The 11,018-nt window shown below is 65.4% G+C and overlaps 1 protein-coding gene across 1 annotated transcript; it reads right to left on the minus strand.

Annotated features, from left to right (window-relative positions):
• Window positions 1-609: 609 nt before the first annotated feature.
• On the minus strand, window positions 610-4,245 carry LOC128897193 (basic proline-rich protein-like). The gene is made up of 2 exons (XM_054161263.1): window positions 2,644-4,245; window positions 610-654 (listed from the first exon to the last, which is right to left on the minus strand). The coding sequence occupies exons 1-2, from the start codon at window positions 4,243-4,245 to the stop codon at window positions 610-612; spliced, it is 1,647 nt and encodes a 548-aa protein (XP_054017238.1).
• Between the last annotated feature and the right edge of the window lie 6,773 nt (window positions 4,246-11,018).

Genomic DNA, 11,018 nt, shown 5'->3' on the forward strand with positions numbered 1-11,018 from the left:
GCAGAGAGCAAGGAGGTCTCCCTCAGCCTCCTCTTCTCCAGGCTCAACCCCCCCAGCTCCCTCAGCTGCTCCTCCCCAGCCCTCTTCCCCAGACCCTTCCCCAGCTCTGGTGCCCTTCCCTGGCCCTGCTGCAGCTCCTCAAGGTCCTTCTTGAAGAGAGAGGCCCAAAGCTGACCACAGCTTGATCCTGGGCAGCATGAGCAGTAGTCACCAAGCAAGGTGGGAGAAGCTGGAAGCTGTCCTCTCTGGTGTGGATGAGAAGTGACATCTTCATCTGACCCCTGAGATGTGCTCCCTTTGTGTCCTGCACTTCCAGCCTGGCAGTGCTGGAGGAGGGCAGTGCCCTGTGGGAGGTCACTGGAGATGCTCCTGCTCTGGCACCCTCTGTGGGTACTGATGGGGCTGGTAGGGAACTCAGGCCCCCAGGATGGATGGCAGAGCTGAGCCTGTGGCTGCTGAGCCTTCCAGAGCCTCTCCTTCTCTCAAACCCAACCTTCCTTCTCATCTGGCAGGGCAGGCAGCTGCCTGGGCTGGTGAGCAGCTCAGGGATTCCTCTGGGACTGGTTCTGGTGTTTCCCTTCAGGTGACCCAGCAGAGGTGGTGGTGTGCTCAGCTGGGACAGGCTCCAAGCTCTCTGTCTCCATCCTTCACCACCTTTGGCAGAAGCAAGGAAAGTTAGGGGTTGGAAGGGACCCCTGGAGATCATCCAGTCCTGGCCCCCTGGCAGAGCAGGGGCACCCAGGGCAGCTCACACAGGGACACATCCAGCTGGGGCTTGAAAGCCTCCCCACCAGGAGACTCCACAGCCTCTCTGGGTAGCCTGCTCCAGGCCTCTAGCAGCCTCCTCCTGACATTGAGATGCAACCTCCTGGGTTCCATGGAGCCTGTGCCCCTTGTTCCTTGTCCTGTCACTGGGCACCACCAAAAAGAGCCTGGCCCCTTCATCCTGACACCCACCCCTCAGGCACTGAGAAGGTCCCATCCCAGCCCCTCCCCAGCTCTCCTGGAGCCCTTTCAGGAACTGGAAGGCTGCTCTGAGGCAAGCAGCACCAGAACAAGGGGACACAGTCTCAAGCTGTGCCAGGGGAGGTTTAGTCTGGAGGGGAGGAGGAAGTTCTTCCCAGCAAGAGAGACTGGCTGTTGGGATGTGCTGCCCAGGGAGGTGGTGGAGTCCCCATCCCTGGAGGTGTTCCAGAGGGGCTTGGATGTGGCAATTGGAGCCCTGGGTTAGCTGTCAGGAGGTGTTGGGTGACAGCTTGGGCTTGGTGATCTCTGAGGTCTTTCCCAACCTGGTTAATTCTATTCCAATTCTAATTCTATTCCCCATGCTGCACAGCCCCAGCTCTCCCAGCCTGGCCCCACAGGGGAGGTTCTGCAGCCTCTGCTCATCTCTGTGGCCTCCTCTGTCCCCTCTCCAGCAGCTCCAGGTCCTTCCTGTGCTGGGGGTCCCGAGCTGGAGGCAGTGCTGCAGGTGGGGGCTGAGCAGAGCAGAGCAGAGGGGCAGAATCCCCTCCCTGTGCTGCTGCTCTCCCTGCTCTGGCTGCAGCCCAGCACTCAGGTGCTGATCACACATCTCACCCAGCAGCCTGCTGCTGCCTTTGCTAGGACAAGGCCTGGACAAGCAGAGATCCTTTGGGGACATAGCAAAGCACAGAACCTCTGCTCCTCTGGATCCTCTCCAGCAGTTTGCTGTCCCCACAGCTGGAACACAGCACTGCAGGTGAGGTCTCCCCAGAGCAGAGCAGAGCAGAGCAGAGGGGCAGGATCCCCCTCCCCATCTGCTGCCCACTCTGCTTTTCACAGTCTCACAGTGCATTACATTGGCAGAGGCCAGCAGGATGGCATTGAACACATCCAAGTGCCAGGGGCTGCACTTTGGCCACAGCAACCCCAGGCAGAGCTACAGGCTGGGGGCAGAGTGGCTGAGAGCAGCCAGGCAGAGAGGGACCTGGGGGTGCTGGTGGACAGCAGCTGAACAGGAGCCAGCAGTGTGCCCAGGAGGCCAAGAAGGCCAAGGGCATTCTGGCCTGCAGCAGGCAGAGTGTGGCCAGCAGGAGCAGGGAAGTCCTTGTGCCCTGTGCTCAGCACTGCTCAGGCCACCCCTGGAGTCCTGTGTCCAGCTCTGGGCTCCTCAGCTCAAGAAGGACATTGAGAGACTTGAAGGTGTCCAGAGAAGGGCAACAAAGCTGGGGAGGGGTCTGGGGCACAGCCCTGGGAGGAGAGGCTGAGGGAGCTGGGGTTGCTTAGCCTGCAGAAGAGGAGGCTCAGGGGAGACCTTCTTGCTCTCTGCAACTCCCTGCAGGGAGGTTGGAGCCAGGTGGGGGTTGGGCTCTGCTCCCAGGCAGCCAGCAGCAGAACAAGAGGACACAGTCTCAAGCTGTGCCAGGGGAGGTTGAGGCTGGAGGGGAGGAGAAAGTTCTCCACAGAAAAGGTAATTGGCCACTGGGCTGTGCTGCCCAGGGAGGTGGTGGAGTCCCCATGCCTGGAGGTGTTCAATAGGGGCTTGGATGTGGCACTTGGAGCCCTGGGTTAGCTGTCAGGAGGTGCTGGGTGACAACTTGGACTTGGTGACCTCTGAGGTCTTTCCCAACCTGATTGACTCTATGATTCTATGACCACTATAAAGAGCTTGGCCCTCTCCACTTGCTCCCCACGCCTCAGACGTTTCTCGCCCTCGCTCGGATCCCCTCGCAGCTGCAGCCGGGGCTGGGTCCGCTCCGGGGCTGGGTCCGCTCCGGGGCTGGGTCCGCTCCGGGGCTGGGTCCGCTCGGGGGCTTGGGTCCGCTCGGGGGCTTGGGTCTCCTCCGGGGCTAGGTCTCCTCCGGGGCTGGGTCCTCTCGGGGGCTGGGTCCGCTCGGGGGCTGGGTTCGCTCCGGGGGCTGGGTCCGCTCGGGGGCTGGGTCCCCTCCGGGGCTGGGTCCCCTCCGGGGCTGGGTCCGCTCCGGGGCTGGGTCCGCTCGGGGGCTGGGTCCGCTCGGGGGCTGGGTCCGCTCCGGGGCTGGGTCCTCTCCGGGGCTGGGTCCGCTCCGGGGCTGGGTCCGCTCGGGGGCTGGGTCCGCTCGGGGGCTGGGTCCGCTCCGGGGCTGGGTCCTCTCCGGGGCTGGGTCCGCTCGGGGGCTGGGTCCGCTCCGGGGCTGGGTCCTCTCCGGGGCTGGGTCCTCTCCGGGGCTGGGTCCGCTCGGGGGCTGGGTCCGCTCCGGGGCTGGGTCTCCTCCGGGGCTGGGTCCGCTCCGGGGCTGGGTCTCCTCCGGGGCTGGGTCCGCTCGGGGGCTGGGTCCTCTCCGGGGCTGGGTCCGCTCCGGGGCTGGGTCCGCTCCGGGGCTGGGTCCGCTCGGGGGCTGGGTTCGCTCCGGGGCTGGGTCCGCTCCGGGGCTGGGTCCGCTCCGGGGCTGGGTCCGCTCGGGGGCTGGGTCCGCTCCGGGGCTGGGTCCCCTCGGGGGCTGGGTCCGCTCCGGGGCTGGGTCCGCTCGGGGGCTGGGTTCGCTCCGGGGGCTGGGTCTCCTCCGGGGCTGGGTCCGCTCGGGGGCTGGGTTCGCTCCGGGGCTGGGTCCGCTCGGGGGCTGGGTCCGCTCGGGGGCTGGGTCCGCTCGGGGGCTGGGTCCCCTCGGGGGCTGGGTCCGCTCCGGGGCTGGGTCCGCTCCGGGGCTGGGTTCGCTCCGGGGGCTGGGTCTCCTCCGGGGCTGGGTCCGCTCGGGGGCTGGGTCCGCTCGGGGGCTGGGTTCGCTCCGGGGCTGGGTCCGCTCGGGGGCTGGGTTCGCTCCGGGGGCTGGGTCCGCTCCGGGGCTGGGTCCGCTCGGGGGCTGGGTCCGCTCCGGGGCTGGGTCTCCTCCGGGGCTGGGTCCGCTCGGGGGCTGGGTCCGCTCGGGGGCTGGGTCCGCTCGGGGGCTGGGTCCGCTCCGGGGCTGGGTCCGCTCCGGGGCTGGGTCCGCTCGGGGGCTGGGTCCTCTCCGGGGCTGGGTCCGCTCCGGGGCTGGGTCCGCTCGGGGGCTGGGTCCTCTCCGGGGCTGGGTCCGCTCGGGGGCTGGGTCCTCTCCGGGGCTGGGTCCGCTCCGGGGCTGGGTCCGCTCCGGGGCTCGGCTCCCGGCCGCCCGCCTGGCGCCGCGGGGCGGCACAGCGCCCCCTGCCGGGGCCCCGCGGCGCCGCCAGCCGCCGGCGGCAGCCCGGCTCCGCGCTGCGATTGACGTGTTTGTGCCTGCAACCATCACAGCTTTCAAACAGCCGCTCCTCTGTTGTGCGAGCTGACATTTGCAGAGGAGCAGCAGCGCCTTATTACAGCGAAAGGAGGGGAGGGAAGGAAGGAGATGCGGTGGCAGGTGGAGCCAGCTCCGGGATGCCTCTTTGTTGGGATTTTATTAAGCTCTCTGCCGTTCTCCTCTTCCCTTTTGTCCTGTGAGTTCTGCTGGCTTCCATTCAGTGCCTTCAGACCCGCTGGCAGGACTTGGCACAGGCTGAACTGTCCTTACTCCTGAAAGAGCTTGAGGAGCAGCCTCTTGGTTTGGGGCTCCTCACTCCCAGACCCTTCTTCTCCAGACCCTCTTCTCCAGACCCTTCCCCACCTTTGCTTCCCTTCTCTGGACACACTCCAGCAACTCCATGTCTCAGTCTTCCAGCTCCATCCTACCTGCTCTCAACTCCTCAAGCTGTTTAAAACAGGCAGCAACAACTAAAAAGCCTCTGGAGTGGGACTGGAAGGAGCAGGCCAAGCCCCCAGCACTGATCTCAGCTACCTCAGAGCCATTGTGGTGCAAGGATGCTCCCACTGCAGCCATGGGGACTCTGTGCTGTTAGCCAGAGGGGGAGGACATGCTGGCATTTCAGGATAGGATAGGATAGAAATAATAGAATTAGCTAGGTTGGAAAAGACCTCAGAGATCACCAAGTCCAACCTCTCCCCCAGCACCATCTGAGCAACTCAACCATGGCACCAAGGGCCTCAGCCAGGCTCTTCCTAAACACCTCCAGGGATGGGGACTCCACCACCTCCCTGGGCAGCACATCCCCAGGGCCAATCTCTCTTGCTGGGAAGAACTTTATCCTCACCCCCAGCCTAAACGTCCCCTGGCACAGCTTGAGACTGTGTCCTCTTGTTCTGCTGCTGGCTGCCTGGGAGCAGAGCCCAACCCCCAGCTGGCTCCAACCTCCCTGCAGGGAGTTGCAGAGAGCAAGAAGGTCTCCCCTGAGCCTCCTCTTCTGCAGGCTAAGCAACCCCAGCTCCCTCAGCCTCTCCTGCCAGGGCTGTGCCCCAGACCCCTCCCCAGCTTTGTTGCCCTTCTCTGGACACCTTCAAGTCTCTCAATGTCCTTCTTGAGCTGAGGAGCCCAGAGCTGGACACAGGGCTCCAGGTGTGGCCCTGAGCAGCGCTGAGCACAGGGGCAGACTCGATGGCTGGACTGGGTGATCTCTGAGCTCTTTCCCAGCCCTGCTGGGTCCGGGATGTGCACTGACTGTGCCCTGCTGTGTGGCCCAGGGGATGCCTGGCGGCTGGAGGAGGACGGCACAGACCCCCCGCGGGACCCGCAGGGGCTGGGCACGGCGGTGGAGCAGGCTCCCTTCAGCTACTTCCGCACCCGCTCCTTCTACATGAGGAAGAGCCTGTCGGTGGACAACCACCTGGGGGCCCTCAGCTACGCCGTGCACCCCGCAGAGAGCAAGGCTGAGCGGGTCAAGAGCAAGCTGCGGCGCCAGTTCGTGAGTATCCGGGCACCCGCCCCTCCTGCGCCACCCCCCCCTGCCCCTTCCAGAGACCTTCTGCACCCAGCCGGCGCCGAGCTCGCCTGCTCCAGCCTGCTGGAGCCCCGTGGGCACCTCCAGTTTGCCCACCCCACGGGAGGGCCTCATCCTGCCTCCCCGGGCGGGCTCTGCCCTGCTGCCCCTCGGGGCTGCCGTCGGGCGGTGCGGTGGAGCTGCTTGTCCCCGGGTGCTGCCGTGGCACAAGGCTGGACGGAGGGACTGAGTGCTGCTGCCCTCTGCCCCCACCTGCGGGAGCAGCTTGGGTGCCGTTAGAGGGCACAGCGAGGGCCCGGGGGCGAGGCAGGAGCGGCTCAGCCCCTGCTGGGCCCCTCGGGGGTGGCACAGCCGGGGGTGGCACAGCCGGGGGGCTCCAGGGCTGCCCCGCAGCTGCGGGAGGCTCTGCTCAATGTTTCATGGCCTTTGTGGCTTCTCTTTCCTGGAGACACCTGAGCCAGGGTTTCACCTGGTCCCCCTCCTGTCTCCTTACCGGCCCCGGGGTTGTAATGAGGGCTCAGGTGTCCTGGGGCTGAAAAGCCCTCGGTGTTGGTTGGGGATGGCTGAGAGCCCTGGCACAATGGGAGCAGGATGGGGGGGGGGGGGGGCTGAGCCCGCAGCCATGCAGCCCAGAAGTGCCACCCAGAGCCGCTGGGCAAGGCTGTGGTGCTCCCCTGCTGCAGGATTAGGACAGACACCAAAGCTCCTCACTCTCCTCTGGCCCAGAGGGTCACACAGCCTGCTGCTGCTGCTGCTGCCCCTGGGCTGCTCTGGGGGACGGGCTTGTCCCCTCTGCTGCTGCTGGGGTGGTCTGATGCACCTCTGCACACACCCTGCCCCTCCTTCCTCCCGGGGAGGCTGCTCCTGCCCCCAGCAGCCTGCTGGTGGATGCTCGGGGAGGGGAGTCCGGGGGAGCTGGTCGCCGTCCTGCTGCCTCCTGCTGCTCATGGACCGTCTCTGCGGGACCTGCTGCCCTGGGCTCGGGGTGAGGGCCTCAGGGCTGGTGTTGGGCACAAGTGGGACGGTGCTGAGCAGACGTGGGATGATGGTGCTGAGCAGAAGTGGGACGGAGCATCGGCTGAGCAGCTGGGAGCTGCTGGAGGGCCGTGAGATGAGCTGGACCTGCTGTGGGGTAAGAGAGGCACTTCCACTTCTTCTGTCCCTCAGCCAGGGGCTGCTGCCCCAGGCTGCCTCCAGGAGAGCAGGAGGTGGCTGAGGTGCTGGGGACTGCTGCTCCTTCAGGCATGGTCTGCCAGTGTCCCTGTGGGACCTGCCAGCCTCAGCCTCCCTTCTGCAGTGGATCTGGGGGCAAAAGGCGCAGCAGGACTCCAGCTCTCAGCCCCAGCAGCGTCCTGGGGCCTGCAGAGAGGAGAGCTCTGCCCTGCCCCTGCCTGCTCAGCACCCTGCCAGCACCGCTGTGCTGCCTGCAGCTGGCTGGCCCTGCCCTTTCCCCTCCTGAGCTTTTGGGGACCTTTAGGTTCCCATGGTGTGGCCAGGGAGCTGCAGCAGCTGTGTGGGGCAGGGGGTTGTCTTGCTGGGTCGTTTCTGGGGTGCTTTAACAGCTGAGAGCTGCTGCTGCTGCAGGCTTGGCCGTGGGCTGTGCCCTCGTGAGACCTCCTGAGAAGAGCAGACAGATCCTGCCTGGGAAGGGCAGCAGCAGGGCCCTTTGGGGAAGGCTGGGGGCAGGCAGGGTGCAGGAAGCTGAGCCAGCAGCTCCTTGGGCTGGATGCAGGGCCAGGGCTGTCCACACAATGTCCTTCTTGACTTGAGGAGCCCAGAGCTGGACACAGGGCCCAAGGTGGCCTGAGCAGTGCTGAGCACAGGGGCAGGCTGGTGGTTGGACTGGATGATCTCTCAGCTCTTTCCCAGCCTTATTGATCCCATGACTTGTATTGATTCTGCCCTTCTGTGGTTGCCCAGGGGACACCTGGTGGCTGGAGGAGGACTGCACAGACCACCCCCCCCCGGCACCCCCAGGGGCTGGGCACGGCTGTGTCCACACAGCCAGAGAGCCTGGCTGAGGGAAAAGGTCCTGCCAAGCTGGGCAGGGTAATTCCACCAGCCAGTGCCAGGCTCCAGGACCTCCCAGGGTTTGGTAACTCCTTTCCATCCCTGTGCTGGAGGTGCTGCTGCTCCCCCTGGGCTCAGGTTCAGCCCTGTCCTGCTGCCCTGCCCAGCCCCAGCTCTCTGAGCCTGGCTGGTGGAGGAACCTAGAACCACAGAATGCTCTGGGCTGGAAGGGAGCTCCAAAGCTCCTCCAGCCCAACCCCCTGCCCTCAGCAGGGACATCCTCCACCAGCTCAGGCTGCCCACAGCCCTCTCCAGCCTCACCTTCAATGTCTCCAGGGCTGGAGCCTCAGCCCCCTCCCTGGGCAGCCTGTGGCAGTGCTCCAGCAGCCTCCTGGGGCAGAACTTGTTCCTCACATCCAAGCTCAATCTGCTCTGCTCTGCTCTGAAGCCATTGCCCCTGGGGCTGTCCCTGCAGGCCTTTGGGAACAGTCCCTCTGCAGCCTTCTTGGAGCCCCCTTCAGGTACTTGTGCCAGGTGAGAGCTGTTGGCACAGCAGAGCACTGCCAGCAGAGGACAGGCAGTGGCTCACCTGGGACCACTCAGCACAGGCCAGGCTGGGTCCATGCCCCTGGGCTGTTGCCCTTCCCCAGCTGGTGAGGGCTTTGCTCCTGCTGTGCTGCCAGGCTGAGCTGCTGCTGCCTCAGGGGCAGCTGCTGCCTCCAGGGGCAGCTGCTGGGCCTTGTGTTTTGGGAGCTCCTGGCTGAGGGGAGAGGCTCCTCCTGATGCAGGGCTTTGGAGGGGCAGATGGGAGCCTAACCTGGCAGGGTGGATGGAGATTGGGCAGAGCTCTGCCTGTGTGCACCCTGTGCTGTGCAGCTGCCTCCAATCCACCTGAGCAGGCTTTGTGTGGGGGTCATGGGCATGGGAAAGAATCATGGAAGGGTTCAGCTTGGAAAATCTCTTTAAGATCACTGAATGCAACCATCCTAGAACCACAGAGCTGGCAGGGCTGGAAGGGAGCTCAAGGCTCAGCCAGCCCCAACCCCCTGCCATGGCCAGGGACACCTCACACTGCAGCAGGTTGCTCACAGCCACCTCCAGCCTGGCTGCAAACACCTCCAGGCAGGAGGCTGCCACCACCTCCCTGGGCAGCCTGTGCCAGGCTCTCACCACCCTCCTGGCCAACAACTTCTTCCTCACAGCCAATCTCCAGCTCCCCACTCCTGGTTCTGCTCCATCCCCCCCAGGCCTATCCCTCCCTGACACCCCAGAGCAGAGGGGCAGGATCCTCTCCCTCCACCTCTGGCAATGGGCACTGGCAGCCCAGAAGGCTCAGCTCAGCTGCCCTTGGCCTTCTGGGCTGCCAGTGCCCATTGCTGGCTCCCTGCCCCAGGCCTGATTCCTGACCCCCTCAGAGGTGTCCCAGACCCCTATCCCTCCCTGACACCCTTGCAGCCCCCTGCAGATCCTGGAAGGCCACAATGAGGTCTGCTGGGAGCCTTCTCCTCTCCAGTCTGCACAACCCCAACTCTCTCAGGCTGTGCTCAGAGCAGAGCAGCTCCAGCCCTCTGCTCTTCCTTGTGGCCCTTCTACCTCTACCAAGGCTGCTGCTAAACTGTGGCCCTCAGCACCTCCAGGGAGAGCCTGTTCCAGTGTCTGAGAGCTTTCACTGAAGTTTCTCCTAATGCCCAACCTAACCCTCCCCTGGTGCAGTCTGAGGCTGTTTCCTCTTCTCCTGCCACTTGCTACTAGGGAGCAGAGCCCAAGCCCCAGCTGGCTGCAGCCTCCTCTCAGGGAGCTGCAGAGAGCAAGGAGGTCTCCCTCAGCCTCCTCTTCTCCAGGCTCACCACCCCCAGCTCCCTCAGCTGCTCCTCCCCAGCCCTCTTCCCCAGACCCCTCCCCAGCTCTCTTGCCCTCCCCTGGCCCTGCTCCAGCTCCTCAAGGTCCTTCTGGGAGTGAGGAGCCCAGAGCTGAACCCAGGATTCAAGGGGTGCCCCTGCCAACAGTTCTGAGCACAGAGACACAATCCCTGCCCTGCTCCTGCTGCCACCCCAGTGCTGCTCCAGGCCAGGCTGCTGCTGCCCTTCTTGCCCACCTGAGCACCCCCTGGCACACCTTCAGCTGCCAGCTGAGCTCTACCAAAGGAGGATTTGTTCCAGCTCATGTGGAAACCTTTGAGCCTTGCCTCCCAGGGGTCTGCCAGGCTGCAGAGGGCTCTGGGGTGCCTGGGTGCTGCAGAGGGCTCTGGGAGGCTGTGCTGCTGCAGAGGGCTGTGGGATGCCTGGGTGCTGCAGAGGGCTCTGGGATGCCTGGGTGCTGCAGAGGGCTCTGGGATGCCTGGGTGCTGCAGAGGGCTCTGGGAGGCTGTGCTGCTGCAGAGGGCTCTGGGAGGCTGTGCTGCTGCAGAGGGCTCTGGGGTGCCTGGGTGCTGCAGGCGACTCTGGGATGCCTGGGTGCTGCAGAGGGCTCTGGGATGCCTGGGTGCTGCAGAGGGCTCTGGGATGCCTGGGTGCTGCAGAGGGCTCTGGGGTGCCTGGGTGCTGCAGAAGGCTCTGGGATGCCTGGGTGCTGCAGAGTTCTCTGGGATGCCTGGGTGCTGCAGAGGGCTCTGTGCTGCTGCAGAGGGCTCTGGGGTGCCTGGGTGCTGCAGGCGGCTCTGGGATGCCTGGGTGCTGCAGAGGGCTCTGGGGTGCCTGGGTGCTGCAGAGGGCTCTGGGGTGCCTGGGTGCTGCAGAGGGCTCTGGGGTGCCTGGGTGCTGCAGAGGGCTCTGGGATGCCTGGGTGCTGCAGAGGGCTCTGGGGTGCCTGGGTGCTGCAGGCGGCTCTGGGATGCCTGGGTGCTGCAGAGGGCTCTGGGGTGCCTGGGTGCTGCAGAGGGCTCTGGGATGCCTGGGTGCTGCAGAGGGCTCTGGGATGCCTGGGTGCTGCAGAGGGCTCTGTGCTGCTGCAGAGGGCTCTGGGGTGCCTGGGTGCTGCAGGCGGCTCTGGGATGCCTGGGTGCTGCAGAGGGCTCTGGGATGCTGCAGAGGGCTCTGGGGTGCCTGGGTGCTGCTGAGGGCTCTGTGCTGCTGCAGAGGGCTCTGGGGTGCCTGGGTGCTGCAGAGGGCTCTGGGATGCTGTGCTGCTGCAGAGGGCTCTGGGGTGCCTGGGTGCTGCAGAGGGCTCTGGGATGCCTGGGTGCTGCAGAGGGCTCTGGGGTGCCTGGGTGCTGCAGAGGGCTCTGGGATGCCTGGGTGCTGCAGAGGGCTCTGGGGTGCCTGGGTGCTGCAGAGGGCTCTGGGATG

Source organism: Dryobates pubescens, chromosome 4 (genome assembly GCF_014839835.1).
Source record: "Dryobates pubescens isolate bDryPub1 chromosome 4, bDryPub1.pri, whole genome shotgun sequence".
In the NCBI taxonomy this organism is placed as follows: Eukaryota; Metazoa; Chordata; class Aves; order Piciformes; family Picidae; genus Dryobates; species Dryobates pubescens.